The 18,759-nt window shown below is 41.7% G+C and overlaps 2 protein-coding genes across 23 annotated transcripts in view; both read left to right on the top strand.

Annotated features, from left to right (window-relative positions):
* LOC109472372 (liprin-beta-2-like) overlaps positions 1 to 16,643 on the top strand; it is a 55,547-nt gene extending 38,904 nt beyond the window's left edge. For 21 of the 22 annotated variants that reach the window (XM_019772096.1, XM_019772084.1, XM_019772082.1 and 18 more), the window contains 12 exons: positions 2,687 to 2,852; positions 4,897 to 5,035; positions 5,536 to 5,676; positions 6,553 to 6,672; positions 7,891 to 8,041; positions 8,637 to 8,748; positions 9,152 to 9,240; positions 9,402 to 9,524; positions 12,168 to 12,482; positions 12,965 to 13,162; positions 13,617 to 13,676; positions 14,070 to 16,643. In XM_019772096.1, coding sequence (XP_019627655.1) covers positions 2,687 to 2,852; positions 4,897 to 5,035; positions 5,536 to 5,676; positions 6,553 to 6,672; positions 7,891 to 8,041; positions 8,637 to 8,748; positions 9,152 to 9,240; positions 9,402 to 9,524; positions 12,168 to 12,482; positions 12,965 to 13,162; positions 13,617 to 13,676; positions 14,070 to 14,123 — 1,668 coding nt within the window. In that variant the 3' untranslated portion in view covers positions 14,124 to 16,643. The remainder of the gene's footprint in view (positions 1 to 2,686; positions 2,853 to 4,896; positions 5,036 to 5,535; positions 5,677 to 6,552; positions 6,673 to 7,890; positions 8,042 to 8,636; positions 8,749 to 9,151; positions 9,241 to 9,401; positions 9,525 to 12,167; positions 12,483 to 12,964; positions 13,163 to 13,616; positions 13,677 to 14,069) is intronic. The other variant, XM_019772090.1, reaches the window with a different exon arrangement.
* A 103-nt stretch (positions 16,644 to 16,746) lies between these two features.
* Positions 16,747 to 18,509, top strand: LOC109472374 (kelch repeat and BTB domain-containing protein 11-like). The gene has a single exon (XM_019772101.1). The coding sequence runs from the start codon at positions 16,963 to 16,965 to the stop codon at positions 18,439 to 18,441; it is 1,479 nt and encodes a 492-aa protein (XP_019627660.1). The 5' UTR covers positions 16,747 to 16,962; the 3' UTR covers positions 18,442 to 18,509.
* Positions 18,510 to 18,759: the final 250 nt, after the last annotated feature.

Genomic DNA, 18,759 nt, shown 5'->3' with positions numbered 1-18,759 from the left:
ACATGTTGAACTTGTAGTGTAAACTTTCAGTGGGATAAGGGAAGCATGTTGTGCAAGAGTTCTGAGGTGGCAGCCATTTGCCTCTTCGGTGTTACATCGCTTCTACTTACCTGGCAGTGATCATAGCTTCCTCCTGCAGTTCACTCTAGAATTGTAAGGTGTCCTTTCAGGCATTTTGCTTGGACCATGGATTGTGCTACAGTCATCCTGTGTAGCGTTGTTGGTGGTGGGTTTAAGGTGGTGTACATGTATGGTATTGCTACACCAATTCAAGGCTGGACCAATCTTTAAACTAAAAGGAATTCTGCTGTTACAGTCAAACCTGTCCGTCCAACCAACTGTTTAGGGCAACCAACTGTTATCAACAACCACATTCAAGCAGTCCCGTCCCATTTTACATAGTAAGGACCCCCTTCCAGGCAACCAACTGTACAACGCAACCAGCGGCCACTTTCTTGTGGTCCCTACGGGGCACGGACACCCTACTCAACAACCAGATGATGGCATAAGGACAAGCGATCTAGATCTTGGTGCGTCGGCACAACGCACATGTGGAGTTTGGAACGACACGACCAGAGTAATATTATGCTTCAATAAAAGAAACTGATAATTGTACAAATATAGTTTTACTAATATAATTTCGAAAACAAATCGAGGTCATGCTGCATGCTGTGCACTGACCGACAAAAAATCTAGCGGGCCCGATTCTCTCACGCCGTCTGCACACACACGTACCGCGCTTGCGACAAGAATAACACATTGTAATTTGAGAAAGCATACGGTTAAAACATGGGAATATTGTGCATATCCACAAATATTTCTATAGAAAACACAATCGCTGGAATCTAAAATGTTGTCCTGGGTTTTATTTAGCGGGCGTTTTGTTTTGACGGCGCGCGAAAACCACGCTGATCTCTACACACAGCCGGCGCCTAGTTCCGGCGGATTGAAGACCCAAATCGCGTCAAACACACCATAAAATCACATACACACAGATATTTTTCCCCAAACTATTCTTTGAATTCGTTGTATGGTCGTGGAATTCCATGAAAAGCAGCGTTTCTTATGCTTAGAAGTGTTTTTTCCTCGGCATTTCTGTTTCAAGATGGCGGCCGCGCTTGGGTCACCCCGCGGGTCATCGGAAGGTTCCATTTCTAAAGGGTTGCTGATTACTTTACTCAATTTATTTTTGACACGTGCGGTCAGCGCACGCAAATCAAATATGAATTAACTACATTTTATATCTATCTAGAGTTATAATTGCTAACAAACGCCTTTATAAACTTGAAATTTCGTTATGTATTTTTTGCTGCATGTTCATTGTTCCCCTTCACAGTGGATTGGTTGTTGTTGTTTTCCAAGCCAGCGCCATCTTTGTTCTCCATTTTGTGATCGCGAACGAAGTTTTCCGTCAAATTTCTTAGCCCAAAATGACCTTTTAGGAATTTTTGAAGTCACAGTAAGTTGACTGCTGTAATGTTGCGCCAGTATTGAGTAGTCTGCAAAAGTTGCCGACACAGAACCTGTAATTGCGGCAAGAAAATATCAACGCGGCGTCGGTATGTCCTTGGCCAAAAACAATGGAGGACTGATACTTCTTCAGCAGAAAGGGAAAAAGACTCAAAGGCAGAACGTTTCACTTTCTTATTTTCGTTGCATTATATTTAGGGACTTGTAAAATTAAATTTCAAACCCAGTTTCGTAATAGAACAGTTGTTGTATCAATTGATGAAAACATAATCGAACAGTACTTAGTAGTGACTAGAGATAGCCAAGTACACATTACTATTTTGTCATACTTCTTGTCGCTATTTTCCATTTTTTTTGCCTCAAATTCTACGATATGAAGTATAATTTGCATCAGTCACATGATTGTAAATTTAGAAGACTGAACTGAGAAATTGTGTAATCACTTTGACTTCAAAGTCGTGTGTGTGATGTCAATAAAATCTCACCATTAAATTGTACTCTGTATTTTCTTTTTTGCTTATTATTTGTAAGTAAGAGCCTACCCTGCCAAGACACCAACCAGAACCCCCCCCCCCAACTGGACCATCCAACCACTCCCAGTCAACAACCATTTTTCCTTGGTCCCTTGAGTGGTTGTTGAATACAGGTTTGACTGTATAATGGAAATACGTTTGCACAAGCGTATCCATTAATAATAAAACTTTATGATGAAAACAATATCAAAACACTCATACAACTTACTACATACTATTTTTTTTAGTAAAATCTGTTTATTGCTTAATATCTTTAGAGTTGAATTGGTGTTGCCAGCATTGTATGGTTTGTGTCTACAACAGATCTAGTGTTCATCTGAGTAGGATCTTTTTGCTGCTCTCCTGTTTGTCATCTGACTCTTTAACATCCCGTTCACATTAAATCCACACCTGGGATCCAATCGCGATTGAATCAGGATTGGATCCCGACGCATTCACACTTGTCGGCTCATCCAATCACGATTGCGTTCCACGGGAATTGCTGTCAATCGTGATTGAATCCACCTCCCAGAGGTGAATTTGATTAATCGTGATTCAATCGCGATTGGAGCGTTGAGATGTAGAAAAATCAATCGTGATTCAAAACCCAGTCTGAACGGGGTGGAAGTCTCAAAAAAGGTCTCTTGTTTTTGTTCAAAATTCTCCAAAGAAATCTAACTCTTCTTTTTAAAACCGCATCACAGAGTCCCCCGCCCCAGAGCAGGTTCAACACGCTGCCTCCCAAGCAGAAGCCTCCACAGCAGCAGGAGCCAGGCCTGATCACCAGGAAGGGGAGGGGACTGGGGTCCTTCGGGAAAGGGTTCCTCAAGATGCGGGGAGGCAACAAGAGCACCAGTGCACCTAATCTGTGTAAGTACCCAGCAAACATGTCATTGTGTGTGTATAGCCCAGTCTTCTCATACCTGTATGTAGTTAGTAGACTCTTCATCTTTGACTTTTCTGACGTAACCATTCCCAGCTGAAATCTTTTTCACAGCTTTTTCCTGCTACCATTTTGTAAACTTCTGAGTGATAGTGGCTGCAGTGAACATCTACAACACATTTGTACTTGACATAAAGATTATCCATATACACTGTAGCCAGATTGATATTCAAATTTTAGTGGTAAAAACTCTTCAACCTACAGAAAAACAAAAATGTTGTCTGAAATATTGAGTATTTGTCTTGTGCAGAGTCTTTAATGTCTAAATGTGTCCGGCATTACAAGACAGTTGAGCAAGGATACCTATATGTACATTGTAGTGTTGAAGGTTTAGCAATGTTGTTTAGCCTGTAAAATCATCTGATACAGCTGCACAGGGAAACTGCAGCCAGTCCAGCCAACCAAGTCATGACCCTCTTCTCAAGCCCTGTCTCTTCTATCTCTGTCCACTGTCTGTCCTCTGTCCCAGCCTCTCCCCCCAGAGGGAGGAGGCCCCAGCTCAGCAGAATAGAGGAGATCGATGGCCACGCCACGCTAGGGCCAAACTCTCAGGAGATCCGCCTTCTCTCTGATGACTACAGCCTTTACCATGACTACAGGCTAGCCCGGCAGGCTAGGGGAGGGCCCTGGCACCTGCAAGGTTCTACGTACTACCTTCTTGCCTTTGCTTGTGCTGCGAGCCAACATCTGTTTTCTCCATCCTTTATCTCATCTGTGTTCTGACATGGCTTCTGTTTTCACCCAGGTCTTCATTTCATGTCTGCTCCGAGCTTGTTTGTTTTCAGCTTCTGTGATGCCTACCTCTCCCATCTGCAGCTGCCATAGACCAATCCCGAATGTCCATCACAATTAGAAGTTCAACCAATGACAGAAGTGTAATTAGCAGTTCGACCAATGAGAGAGTGGCTGCATGTCTGTCATATAATGATATATTTGCATTTCTATGTTTTGATGGAGGTGGGGGGGGGGCTTCAGGATCGGTCTATTGCTTGCCATTGTCTCCATGTTGTTGTTGGCTGGCCTTCGTTATGTTTGATCTGTTTGAGGTTTTGTGTGTTGTACCTTTGTTATACACAATTGTGTTTTAATCTGTGTATTGCATTGGCAGTCTACATGTACACATGTAGGGCTGCTCATTACTGACAGTCAGATTGTTCCAGGGAAAATGAAAATACATGTATGCTAATAACATTTCAGTTTTTATTTTCACCATTTTCTTATGATGATTTTCTGTATTACAATCAAGTGCAGGCAAGGATCCCACTTGTTTTGTATACATCGTATTTTACACAATAGTGATCAGTAACACTACATAGTACTACACATACAGTACTACAAAACTGGACAACAAAAATTAAATATGAAACTGTTTCAGCTGCTCAGTGTCAACCAGCTCATTTTGCTACAAAGGTTTACCTTATGTATTGTCTGCTGTTCTTTTTTTTAGAATGCCACTTGTATGATTAATTGTGTACATGTACCTGATACTACCTCTTGCCTCACATCTAACCAATATTATCCTCTACTGCATGCTCAGCTTGCTTTGCAGGAAGTGATAGTAAGTCTTACTCTGCTCCTTCCTAGAAGCACTTTCCATCTTCTGTTTTTATTGCTGAACTTCAGAACGAAAATTATACATTCTACATGTAATATTAGGTTTTTATTCTTGTTTGGAACATGTAACGTGAAAAGAGTAATATTTCATCCTCAAGCATCGACATTTATTATTTGTTGTTACATGAATTGTCTGAATTCCTTCTCAGTGCTGTCATTGTCCCAAAGCTACGAATTGTGTTGTTTATATGATATATAATACTTAGAATTTTTTTGAGATACCATTACTGCAATATGTAGATATACACTTTCTTTGCTACCCATTTCATGGTATTGTCAAGAGCAGCCATCCGAAGGACCATTTCAGAAACAGTATTAATCGAAGCAAGTTCAACAAGTTTTTCTGATCGTTTCCAGCTCAAACTGAGGCAGGGTCAGACAGTGAGCTGGACGGAATCTCCGCCCACCGGGCTCAGCCAATCAAGATGGAGGGAGACGAGAGGTTCGGCTACGAGCCCAAGAAGAGAGGAAATACCATCACCAGATTCTTTGGCAGGTCAGGGAATAGATGTAACACGGCGTGCCTACTCGACCGTACTTTTTGATTCTTTAGTCCCTGAGAAAGATAAGACAGTTAAACTGATCATGAGCACAAATTGATGTTTCTGTGACAGTGACACATGTACAATATAACTGACAAAGTGGTTACATTGTTCACTTTACTTAGTAGAAAAAGCGTAACTTTCCTTTAATAGTATCAGTGACACTGCCATTTTCCATTACAGTTTGTTACTTCTTATTTGTAAATAGCTCCATACTGAATGCTCATTTGAAAGGAAGGTTTGGTTTCGATCAAAGCCTTTTTTTTTCAAATTTTAAAAAATACTGAGCGTTGGATTTCCTGATGTTTTAATTCCCCAGGTTTTTGTTATGCAAAATATGTATTGTCTGATGTATATGAATATGATGCATGACACAATCAGTTTTTAGAAAAGGCTCTTTTTTAAAATTTCATAATAATACACTTACTGAATGTTGGATCTCCTGCTTCCCCAGGTTGAAGAGAAGTGCGTCCACGACCTTTAACCCTGACCGTGATGTAGAGTACGAGGAGCCGTCACCGTTCAGACGAGGCGGGCGATACCGCGCCACCGCCGGACCGAGGCTCGGCTGGTCACGCGACCTCAAGCCCACCACGTAAGGACCAGAAGTGTTTGTTTGTTTGTTTTTTTATACATGAAATTATTATCAAATTGGCCAAGTTTTTCATTGAGGTTATAATGGAAAAGGTCTTGGTCAGACAAAATGTTACAATGATGATAAAGGATACATGTTAGTTTTTAGAGATTAAATACTTTCAGTTGCAAAGGTGGTTATGATTACCGGTATATATATATAATATTTTTTTTATGAAGATGAGTATATTGTTTGTCATTGTATGTGAAAATGCTATATGTCATGTACATGTAGCGGTCTTCTTTGTCACTGCATCATTCTGATGGTGCTTTGCTATTCAAATATGCTCTTCCAGACATGTAATATGTGTGTCTATAGCTTCAGCTTCTATGTAGCGATGTAGCAAATACGTAGATAGAGACTGCACAACTTCTACACATGGCTGTGCTTATTACCTGCTTCTGATTATCAGGACCAAATGTGAATGGACAATCAGAACATTTGCTTAATAGATGTACATGTACCTGTGCAGTTTCTAAGTTAAACATAGAAACTCACTGTACAGTGTAGCTGCTAACCCAGACAGAAGCAAGGTAGATTCACACCTATAAATTAAAGTTTCCATTTTCAGGAGCGCAGACTTACATGTACTTCCCAATTATACACATTGCATGGTTGAAGGATGGAACCATGGCGTAGACATGACACAGCAACTTAATGTTTAGAAGAGATGAACTAGGACTAGAATTAGTTTGTTTTTTTGCAGCAACTTAACTCTGCTTAGTAACTGTTATTAATAACAGTTCTGTAGCTTTTCTAAACCTACATGTAGCATAACGCTAATTGTAGAAGAGTTAACCTGTAGCTGTACATTGAAGCATGGTATACATACATTAGCAGGGAACATAGTGACAGTGAGACTGCCACAGCTAAACGGAGCCCGACCTCACCCACTGGAAAGGCTGATTGGAACAGGCCATTCTCCCCGACACGAAAACAGCTGAGGGGGGAAACCTGGTGAGCGGAACAGCCACGTGATGTCTTGGTGAACGGGTGCACTCGGCAGATAGAACAGCCATCTAACACTAATACTCAGACCTAAACCACCTCCACAACAAGGTCATGCACATGGTGACCTTTGCCCTGTAGTTTCTTCTTCCTCCAGGCTGTCTAGTGACCCTTGACCTGTAGAATTCCATCCCACAACATAGCAGCCATTGATCTTTAACCCCCACAGTCATGTTGCAACCTTTGCCCTATTGTTCTGGAATTACAATGTAATGGGTGGGGAGTTTCTTGGTATTTCATACATATTCCAATACTTTGGGGCAACACAACACAGTGCAATCATTCTTCACTCATATGTGTGTCAACTGCTCTATTCAGGGTATCTTATGTTATGATGGAGCAGAATTCTCAACTTGGAAGGCAACAAAATTCATTTCTTGTACATCTAACGAATAAAGATTATTGCAGTATTTACCAAAGCTCTGAGCTGCAGCTTACATGTACATACATGTACACCCCATGCATTCTTCCTACTTTCAAGTACTGTTCATCTTCCTTTGCAACTTGTGGCTTTCAGCTGTTGCTGTTTTTGCTGACGTTCCACATTTCTCTTCAGCAATACAAGGCATCATTCTGCTCTGTGTTCATTGTGTGTGGCTTGTAGGTGGCATATGTGTATATAGTGTATATAGAGGAAGCTGTTTGCAGTGGGAGTATTTGAAGCTGTAGCAACTGTACAGACTTGGCTGAAGCTAACAATGCTGCATTTCATTTTGAAGCACTGTACAATCATGTAACGTGTTTTAGGTACTTTGGTGTGTTGTTCAAACTATGTACACAACACTTACAGTTGTGGTGTTGGTTTCAGAATCTTAATTTGATTAACTTGATTAAGTGCGGTGGTTTTTATTGGAATAGTGGGTGTACATGTAGTTCCAGTAATCATGGAGACAATGATTCAGAATGCTCCAGCACAATTGGAACCAATGTACAGTGTAACACGTAGAAAATTAAGCAGATTTTGGTCTCCTGCCTTTTGAAATACAATGTAGAGGAAACTGGGAATGTCACACTTAGCATCTGTCAAGTCGGCATGAATTTCTGAACTGGAGAAAAAACACCAAAAAAAGGGGGAAGTTGCCAATATTTGCAATCTAACCTCCCCACCATTAAATGGAACAGCCTGTACTTATTAATTTGGTGACATTGGATTGTTCTGCTTTCCAGCGACCTTGACACGCCCTTCGCTAAGTGGGACCCAGACCAGGTGTGTCAGTGGCTGCATGAGCAGGGGCTGGGCATGTACGTGGGGAACGCCAGGCACTACGTTAAGCGGGGAGAGACTCTGCTCAGGTCCTCACCACACGACCTGGAGAGGGTAGGTCATATCTTGTGTTTGTTTGTTTGTTTGTTTTATTTTATTCACACAATGAGTTCACATTACGTAATAAAGAATAAAAAGAAAAACAGTTTGCAGGAGGGGGTGAGGAGCCTAGTAGGCATATCCTGAGCCTGCCTCCTTTAGACTTAATAAATAATATATGGTACTATAATAATGATTAAAAAGAAATTAACGGAAACAAAGATATCGTAAACTGGCACATGTAGGTGCTTTAACAAAGCAGTTTGCAATGACAAAAACAAAATTAACAGCCCGGATGTGTATGCAGATAATCCTGAAAGATGATCACATGGAAAGGATCGAGGGCAAGGTTTGATTTCATTTGATTTATTGAAATTGTAACAATACAATACATGTGGGACACACATAGAATTCGAAACAAATACAGGAGAGTACAAATACGTAGTTAAGTGAGGAAAGTCATGTAAAGTGCCTTTCCCATGTGTGGCATGTCAGGTCTCGAACCCTGGACCTCTTGGTTCCGAGTCAAGCACTCGCCACACGACCCCTTGTGTTGATGGTAAATATGAAGACAGATGATGACTGTTGACATTTCTTCGTTGTATCCTAGGAGCTGGGCATTAAGAACTACCTGCACAGGAAGAAGCTCCAGCTGGCTCTGCAGGCCATCGGGTCAGAAGACACCAGTAAGATGGGGGAGCTGGACCACAACTGGGTCACACGTATGTCCTCTCACTTCTGTCTGGAGGTCGCTCCTAAGGCCACATCAATTTGATTTGTTGGTTCTCAGATTTTTTCAGAGAAAATATGAAGCGACAGGGTAAAAATATAATAAAAACAGACCTAGGCATCCTGTGATGCCCCAAATGCTGTAATATGAGCCATGAAGTCTACATACCAGGCTCGTTTGTAATAAATATAAATAACGAATGTCAAACTATTAATGAAACCACCACATTGATAGATGGAAAAAACTCGGAAGAGAGGGGACAACTCGGAAGAGAGGGGACTTCCTTCAACTGTTGAGGCCAAAATATGAGCTATTGCTTTAGACTGTGTAATACAAAATGTATGTATAGTGCATAGATGTCCACAGGTGTAAATGATGTTTTCTTCACTCTTCAGGGTGGTTGGACGATGTTGGCTTACCCCAGTACAAGGACCCCTTCAATGAAGCAAGGATTGATGGGAGAATGCTGAACTACATGACTGTGGTAAGTTTTAACAACTAATTATTCATTAATAATTATTATTTGATTAGTTATATTTGACCAATTCTTTAGTAATATTTAGTAACTGAAAATTACTAAAAATGATCCTCATTTTTTAGTAATCCCTGTCCCATGTTCACACGCTACCCCCTTTTTATTTCCAGGATGACTTGTTCAAGTTGAACGTGACCAACGTTCTGCACCACCTCAGCTTCAAACGTGCCATCCAGGTGCTGCGGCTGCAGAACTTTGAGCCCAACTGTCTGCGCAGGAGACCTACGGAGGAGGTAATGTCACCTGCTGCTTTTCAAGCTTTGCGCCGGGCTATGGTTATCATGATCAGTTACTGTACTTACCAGTGCTTTTTATGTCAATGTTGGAATATAAGTGGAGGGAGTCTATTCTTGGACATTTTGTGAGAGTAGTTTTCCAACTTTTCAAAATGCTTGGGTTCCCTCACTGGTTTTTGATTGTAGAATGAACACCAAAAGAATGTATTGCCTTAACTTAAGTACATGTTGAAGATTTTTTACAGCCAAGTTATAGTATTATGCTGGTTTTTCTTTGTACTGTAGATCTTTGTCTTTGGACCAGTGTTTAGTAGTGTATACATTGTACATGTACATTGTAGCTAAGGATGTATGGAAAGAACTTTCAGATCTTTGTCTTTGGACCAGCGTTTAGTAGTGTATACATGTACATGTACATTGTAGCTAAGGATGTATGGAAAGAACTTTCAGATTTTGTGTGTCACCAAGGTGATATGAACTATTGTTTGTTTGTTAGAGCTCTTGTTTATTTATGAAATATTCAGTCAGACTGCTGGCTGTTTTTTTTAGTATTAATAATTTTTCTTTGTTTGATAATTGGGGGAATATTTTTTTTCATTCATTTGCAACTCAGCTGTAAATAAGAACTTTCCCTGTCATGATCCCTGCATTCTTCCTTTTTTCCATGCCAGGTGATACGTTCAACAGTTCTGCTTTATTATTGCTGCTTGCCTTTTTATTTTCTGCAGTCTAGTCGTCTACATTTCAGCAGCCCTTTTCTGCTCTTTTGCTGACTTCTGGAGCACCATTCTATGCAAACATTCTGAAATAAAGTTTTGTATCCATTTTCTGTAATCATCTCATATATTAAGTATTGAGAGTTGATTGTAACTATTCCTGTCACACAGGACGGACACCGTCAGACCCATCCCTATGTTTTTAAGGTTGTACAGTCTGGCTAGTTGTTGCCATTTTGTTGTGGAGTGTTTCTGCAGTCTGTGTGAAGGTTTTTGCTGACAGTGATACTAACAGGATTTGTTCATGATTTCTTTTTTTTCATCCATCTTATCCAAAGACAACTGGGAACTTTGTTTTGAGAAACAACAGGAAGGGGAAGACAACTCCTGATTTTGCCACTTGTATACAGGAGCTCTGTTGATTGTGTAACTGACCCAAAAATTAAAAAAAACAAAATTAATGTACATGTGTACATTGTACTTGTTAACATTCAAATACCTGCTCATTTACCTCCAAAACATTCCCTATGAGTTTCAACAGTCTTTTCTATATCAACTCTTTTGTTTTGCATGTCTTTAAGGTTTTAAACAAGCTTACAATGCTTTGCCTGGATTTTATTGTACTAGCATCATTGTTTCTTTGAAAAAGTTATGGTGGAGCATCTCACAATCAATGTTGAAACACTTAGTTTGGAGTCATTTTTAAACCCTTGTAATAAACAGTCTTTCTCCTGCTACTTCTTTTTGTTTTGTGTGCTGCTAATTTGCAGTTAATCTGCTCCTGCATCCTCTACTGTATTACGCCCCCTTGTGTGCAGTGCTTGTGTTGCACCCCTGCTGCATTGCCCCGGCGCCTTGACTTCTCCACATCACCTGGATGATAATTTCCGAGAATTGATTGTTGCCTCTTCTCCCTTCTTCCCCTGTAGACGTGGCAGGACGGTGTCGACGTACTGGTGCGAGCCAGACGTCGGGTAAATCAGACCGTGTCGTGTGGTACTAACCTCCCACTTTGTGTCGCGCACACTACCATGCCTCCTGTACGTGTGTGTACGCGGTCCTGTGCGCTTCAGTAGGAGCTGTCAGCTGAGCCTAACACGAGTTGTACTCTCTCAATCATGTCATGAACTGTAGGGTTGTTAAAGAGAAATTTAGAGCAATTTTGTGTTGTACACATACATGTAAATCTGAGAAGGGTGAACCTCAGCTCAAAATGACGCAAATTTTGGATCAAGCTGGATTACCTAAACATTAAAATATACAAGGTGGTTGTGTCATTGTGACTAGAAGATCAGCTATTTACATGTAGTTTGCTGAAGCTGAGTGTTGCTGACACCAGTTGTACTGTTGTCTCACAGCCCAAACTACCCAAAGATATTAAATTCTTAATCATTATTCACTGTTACCTTTTCAACATAGTTTAATTAAGTTTCCTGCTTTAAGAAAAGCATTTTAAACGTGCCCGATCCATTTCTAAATGCAGTGCCCATTGTGTACAAATGTACATGTATTTTGGATAAGGTGAAAATGTTTAGGCTGACAGGGCAGCTGGCAGCTCCCACCCGTGCTGTTCCATGTTCCAGACTGTAGGTACATGTACATTGCATGTCCTCCATATGGGAGTAAGGTTCTCCTATAGCAGAACATGTCGTACCAAGGAGTATACGTCAGATATCAGGGTTCCAGCCAAGCTTTTTTTGTATCGTATGCAGCTGTTTTCCAACATTGTAATTGTTGGCTATCTCATCATCATGTTTCTTCTTTTTTTTTTTGTGGTTCTGTAGCTACGCTGACTAATTGTCATGCTATTGAAGCTGGACCCGAGGCTATGCAAGGCAAACAGTTTTGGTGTACACTTTTGTTTGTGGTAGCTTGTGTTGTTCTGAAATCTGCAGGTTGGTAAGTTTTGTGGTTTTTGTTGCAGACGTGGCAGAACGGAGCGGAGGTGATGCTGTGGACGAACCACCGCGTCATGGAGTGGCTGCGCTGCGTGGACCTGTCGGAGTACGCCCCGAACCTGCGCGGGAGCGGCGTGCACGGCGGGCTGATGGTCCTGGAGGCCAAGTTCAACGCGGAGACGCTGGCCCACCTGCTAAGCATCCCCCCCAACAAGACATTACTGAGGAGACACCTCAGCACACACTTCACCCAGCTGGTGGGGGCGGAGATCCAGAGGTACAAGAGAGAACACCAGGAGGGGCCAGGCTACATCCCCATCAAGGCTACTGACAAGATGAAGGTTAGTGCAGCATCAGTAGCTCGGTTATTTTCTAAACAGGGGCGTTGTAAACTCATTCATTCAGCTTGACCATGCCACTGGTACCCTGCCAGGCCTTAGTTTAAATGTTTCCATAGGCCTTTAGAAACAGTAGATTCTTTCTCAGAATTCCTTAGGATGCTAAATTTTTCCATAGATTTTATTACAACTCTCTACTATGAAAGGGGAAATATAATACTGGCCATCCGTACCAGTCTTGAAATTATGTCTGTACCCCGGCTTAAGGATGTTGGTGCTTGATAAAGATACTGTGACTGACAACATAATGGAAGACATTCATCTTAATTTACAGACAGGCACCTGGAGGGATGATATTAGTCATCAACAGCTACATGTACAATGTAAGCATGACTAAGCCCCGTGAAACTGGGAACGGCTAGATGTGAAACTGGACAGTGAGTTTGTGATAATTCATGTAATAAACATTATCCTGTTCCCCACAGCCGAGAAAGCGTTCGTTCAGCTTCACCCGTAAGAGTCGCGGGCAGTCGCATGACTACGTGTGTCCCATGGACTGTGACTTCCCGGTGGAGCTGTCCCCCGGGCGAGGACAGCCGGGGTTCCGCGGGGAGGTCCGCGCCGCTAACCTGCAGCACCGACAGGAACCCGTGAACGACGACCTGGACCAGGAGGTGCCAGAGGTCAGGGGCAGACTTTAGTGTAGTGTAGCTTAGTTTAGTGTAGTTTAGCAGTGTAGTGTAGTGTAGTCACATAGATAAAGTTGAACACAATATCAAAGATATGTAGAGTATGGGAGGGTCAGACTTACACGCTGCATGCAGTCTCATGGTCTTGATATTCAAAATGCAGCTGTGATGCTCTTTAGAAGCTTTCTTAAAGACAGTTAGTGCATTGTCTCAGCCCTATCTTTGTCTTGTGCTTTGTTTGGAAATACAGGGCTCAAAGTCCTTTTTTTGGCATCTTTTGAAATATCTGTGCTGCAATTTTAACCTAGCACTAATCTACAAATGGTGGAATTTAGAGTATGGAAATGGGTGTGTTGTACTTTGTGGTATTTGAACTGTGGCCATCTAATTTGGCCAGGAGAAGTTGCCAGCAAACTTGCTGAATTCCAGTTTAAAATTTCTTTTCCAGATTGATGAACAGGCAGTGCAACAGATTGGAGCCTTCTCAGCTGAGATCAACACTCTGACTGTGAGTAGACACGAGCTTTCTGTGTTCTAGGCCTGTCCTGATTTCTCATGCACTGTCATACATGTCTTATGAGTGACTGTCAGTATCTTCTCTAAGGTTTTGTCTGATGTACTTACATGTGCCTCTGTCTGTCATGTCCTGAAATCCAGCATGTCTTTTATCTTTCTTCCCAACAAGGGACGTCTACAGCATGATACAGGTTAAGACTCATTGACATTTTTAAAGACTTTTCTGAATTACATTTGAAATTTCAAGACCTGTGCCTCGAATCTTCAGACATGTGTGCTATATTTTTTTTATGTATACATTTGTACACATGGCGTCTCTACATTGTAAGGAACATAATGATTCATTTTGCAAAGTGCGATTTAAAAATTTTTCGTTTGTCCACAGAATATGCTGAGTGATGACAACTTCAGTCCATCCTCCGGGGCCTCAGATGCATGAAGAGCTCATAATACAGTAACGCCTTAGTCCTATAATTATATAATCCAGAAATGCAGGCAGTTCCTTACACTCTTATTGTGTTTTAATGTTAAAGTAACTGTTGAAAGAATGCTCTCTGTATGATGTATGCCAAATCATGTGTACTTAAGCCTAAGTCTAGGCAAATGTCTTACAAAAGATACATGCACCGTAACCTTGCATATAAGGCTGTCACAAAAATGCCTTCTTACGGCTAACTTGTCAGTAAGCATCTGAATTCTACAGTACTCATCAGAGCCATTCTTCTGTTGTGTGATTCTACAATAACAAGGATATAGACACCAACAGCTGCAATAACTGGGTCTAGCCCATCTCTACAACAAAGCACAAACTTCTAAAGGCATACGCCTCTTATTTTGTCCTTACAGAAGCCAACTTTTTTTTATCTCTGCACATGACAAGTTCTTGTGTCTACCAGCTCATTCGCACACAGTACACATGTTACAGTATTATGTCTTTGTCAGGGTATTTTGATATTTATGAATGTGTAACCTTGTTGTGTATATGTATATGTATCTATATCTGTTATTTAGGTTGCCTGGTCATGTGCAAGTAAGTGTTTTGCTGAAATGCGGACCCCAGCTAACACAGTATTTTGATAGACGCATTATGTACTAACCAATTCTAACAGCGACAAAGCACCTGTGCTGAAAGGAAAAAAAAATTCTCACTAAGTAGTTGCCCGTAGTAACAGTTGCTAGCTGCTGCTACAGTGCAAGATAGCAATATGCCTGAAACGTCACAAAATGCAGTCAAAGTTCATGACTTTTTATAAAAGCCAACATGTGCCTCACTGCTAAGTGCTCATTAGATTAACTCCCAGGAGCAAGTAGCTGAAAATTTTGCAATAATGTAAATAGATGACCTGTTAAATCGTTAGGGATAGATGTCAAAGGTTGGGTCAGAGTTGATGTAAGTGCCATACATTGTATATCCTCTAAATGGAGAGCCACACTCTACAGTTTGTAGGATATTGTAGTTTCTTAGTCTTTTTTTTTGTAACCGATATTTGTTTAAAATGTGTAACTACTTCAGTGTATTTGTATAGCTTTAGTACTAATAATATGTGTCAGTTGATAATAATATGGCAGTATTATACTAGTAATCAAAGAGGTTGCATAGATTGAAGTTTCTTGGACATGTCCCTTTGCGGGCTAATGCTATACAGTAATAAACGGTGTGTTTCCATTATACAGAATGAACATAGCACAAAACATAAAGCAATGTCCAGCGACAGTGAAAATTAAGCATTGGTGTTTAAGTAAGGTGTATGTAACCAAATGTTGTAAGACTATTATTACGATTCTATATTACGGTAATGTTATGCATGCTCGGAGTGAGTCCGTTTGTAAAAGGTATTTTGATATGCAGCTGTTTTGCATTCATTTTATCAAAGGAATTAATGATATTTGTTATAGTTGTTTTGTTACATTGTTGTACTAGGCAGACTTTTTTCTCACCATTTTTACCAACACAAGGGCTCATGTGGGTTAACTAGTATGATCATGAGTTGGACTATACATCACTACTGAGGCCTACTAAAGATTGTTGTGTTTCTGAGTTCCAGACTTACCCAGAAAAACCCGCTGGCCCTAGCCTTTTTTGGGGTCGGCTGCTGGAAAGGCCATTAAGTTTTCCAGCTGACATATGAATTTTAAACCCTCTGAAACGTTACCTCACACAATTTTTATTGAGTAAATCAGGTGAAATATTTGCCCTTTCTACACAGGCAAACATAGGGACAGGTCCTGGAGACAGTCCTGCTCCTGATGCAGTTCAGTTTTACATTGTGATTTGTTCGATCACTTCAGCCAAAATCTAAGAAAAATATAGAGAAAAGATAAAGAAAAGAGGATCCTTACCTACCGGCTGTAATTTTTTTGAGACTGGAAACCAGAAACACAACATAATTTTTCCTAGGTACAGCCATAAATCTTGCATGTCTACGTCATGAAACTGAATCATAATGAAAATCTGGACAATGAAGAATTTCAATGTTCAAATGTACCCGGAAGTCCAACAGTCCAACAAGAAGTTTGTCTCTTGTCAGGCATCGCATGGGAGGTTGGGTCTCTTTGTAGATGTTCAGGATCATGAGTAGTTTGAAAGTATTTGGACATACCGATAGGCGAGAATTGTAATCACAGTATGTATTATAAGTTATTACATCCTTGTAGGATATCCAGAAAGACTTATCGAGATGTCATGGTATCGTACCACTGACATCCTTGACAGAGTGGCACAGTATAACTACCTTCTCCATATAGTGTAAAAACAGTGCATCAAAATTGTTTTTAATAGACCGTCTATACGTAAGGCAATTTAAAATCACAGTGGTAAGGTATCAGCCCTTTGTAACAATGGCCATACGGCTTGACAGTATAATCCACACAGTTCTTGACATTTTCTCCTCATGTTTAATGCATTTCTAATCACTCTTTTACCGAATACTACATTAATAAAGTTTATTTTGTACTAGTACCAGGACTGTCTGTAGTCGTACTGTGTTTACATGTACAATCCACTCGGGGTTGGGAATGTTGAGGTCAAGCCAACAGTCTGGCGTTTATGGTAATTCAATCGCAGTGTGGCGTGCGCTGGTGTCTTCTTATGGCACCCAGTGTTGGGTATCTGTTGCAGTAAGCATTACATTGCGAGAGCTATTGCTCTTGTGCTGTGCCCCGTTTTAGCGTGTCTTTGGTGCCTAAGCTTAATGAGCCATGATTGTCTTTCGATGAGTGGATGCGATAGGCAACGGTGTTCGTAAGCTAACTGCCTTCATCAGCCAAGGCAAAACAAGATGCCTATCCCAAGTACAGACAACAAAATGGAGCCGGATGTGACGATCGTAGTTCAGGGTCAACCTTTCCGTCTTCCTAAGAAATCGTTGATGGAACGAAGCGACTACTTCCGGGGCATGTTTGAGTCAGGGATGAAGGAATCTGGTCAGGATGTCATTGAAGTCAGAGGAATGTCGTCTGCAACCTTCGGCATCTTGGCAGGGTTTATCACATCGTCCTACCTGGCTGTTGATGGCAGTAGTCTAGGAGATGTTATTGAAGGTATTGCCTTCCTCCAGCTGCAAGACGCTATACCTGCCTGTATCGACTATCTCCAAAACTACCTCTCCTCCTATAATTGCCTGGAAGTTATCACCATTGCCGAGAAGCACGCGTTTGAACAAATCGTGGACGCAGTGTACGACTTTATGGGAAGGGATTACCTTTCTTTTTCGAGAACGGAAACGTTTCAAGCACTTAAAGAAAGAGAGAAAGAACGGTTTCGACTCGTACGATCCAGAGGTCGTCAGTATCTTGCTGTGACCAGGAAGGAAGGCTGCATCCCAGGGTCGGGAAGGAATGTCAGGGATCTGTTCTATTACGAGGAGGAAGATGAGAAATGGAAGTCATTTACACAGTTGCCTGACGACTGTTCGAAGTTCACCATCAACTGCAGCACAGCAGTTGTGGAGAACTATCTTTACATCATCGGCGTGCTGAAACACAGGATCCGTAGCCACCAGCGGCCGAAGAGTCGCGAGGGACCTGGATGTGTGTCAAGATTCTACTACGAGCCTATAAATTACCAGTATAATCCGTTATTGGAGAAGTGGGAGAAACTCGCTCCATTTGCCTGTAGGAGGAAACATTTCTCCTTGGTTGCTCTTCACGGAGGCCTGTTCGCTATCGGCGGGATCACTGCAGAGTCGACTCTAGCTGATGGCAAGTTCTGCGAGTCAGTCGAACGGTTCGACGTCTTCACGGAGAGGTGGTCCCACTGTCCCCCCGTCCCGGTGCAACGCTACGAAGTCCGCGTGTCTCCCTCGCGCGACAACCCTCCAGCAACATCCGCAAACGGCAGGATCTTCATTCTCTTGACCTGCCATGGCGGGCTTTTCCTCAAGCAGTACTGCCCGGAAGAGAACACATGGACCGAGGTGTCCCCGGGTCCCCTACCGGGTAGAGTGCCGTGTATCTACCGCATGTTCTCACACGGTGACGACGTCTTCATCCTCGGAGGCAATCCTACCATCGACCGCAGCATCATCGTCAGGTATGACCCGACAGACAGGCAGTGGACGCCTCTGCAGCGGCCACCTCCTCTCAGAGTGGAGTACTTTAACGCATTTGGAGTCATTCTTGATGGAAAACTGTACACTGGTAGTGGTGAGACGAGGCAGATGGACCGATATGACTTGGAGGAGCAGCAATGGGAGGGGACTAGTCCAGTTGCGATGCCTGCACTTGGTCCACTGGAGGCCTTTACTATCTATCTGTAAGCGTATCGGAAACAATAAATGTCCTAACTATACACACGATCTATGATAGTTGAGTAGAGTGGTAATTATTACTATATCAAAGCTAGATGGTTAACGTTATCTTTGCAGATATACTGTATGCACAAATGGTTTCGTGTCTTGGTTGTAAATGTATAGGCCCTGTCTTAGTTCTGAAACAAAATCCATATTTACACACCGTGTTCATTTCCCTTACGTAAAAGCTGCGTGTCTTGCTTTATAGATGCGCTATTTTGACCATACAGCGTTAATGAATGCTTTTACACGTTATACAGACTTCAATAAACAGCTGATGCTGTC

Source organism: Branchiostoma belcheri, unplaced genomic scaffold (assembly GCF_001625305.1).
Source record: "Branchiostoma belcheri isolate BF01 breed outbred unplaced genomic scaffold, Haploidv18h27 scaffold270, whole genome shotgun sequence".
Lineage (NCBI taxonomy): Eukaryota > Metazoa > Chordata > Leptocardii > Amphioxiformes > Branchiostomatidae > Branchiostoma > Branchiostoma belcheri.
This window is presented reverse-complemented; position numbering and strand designations above follow the sequence as displayed.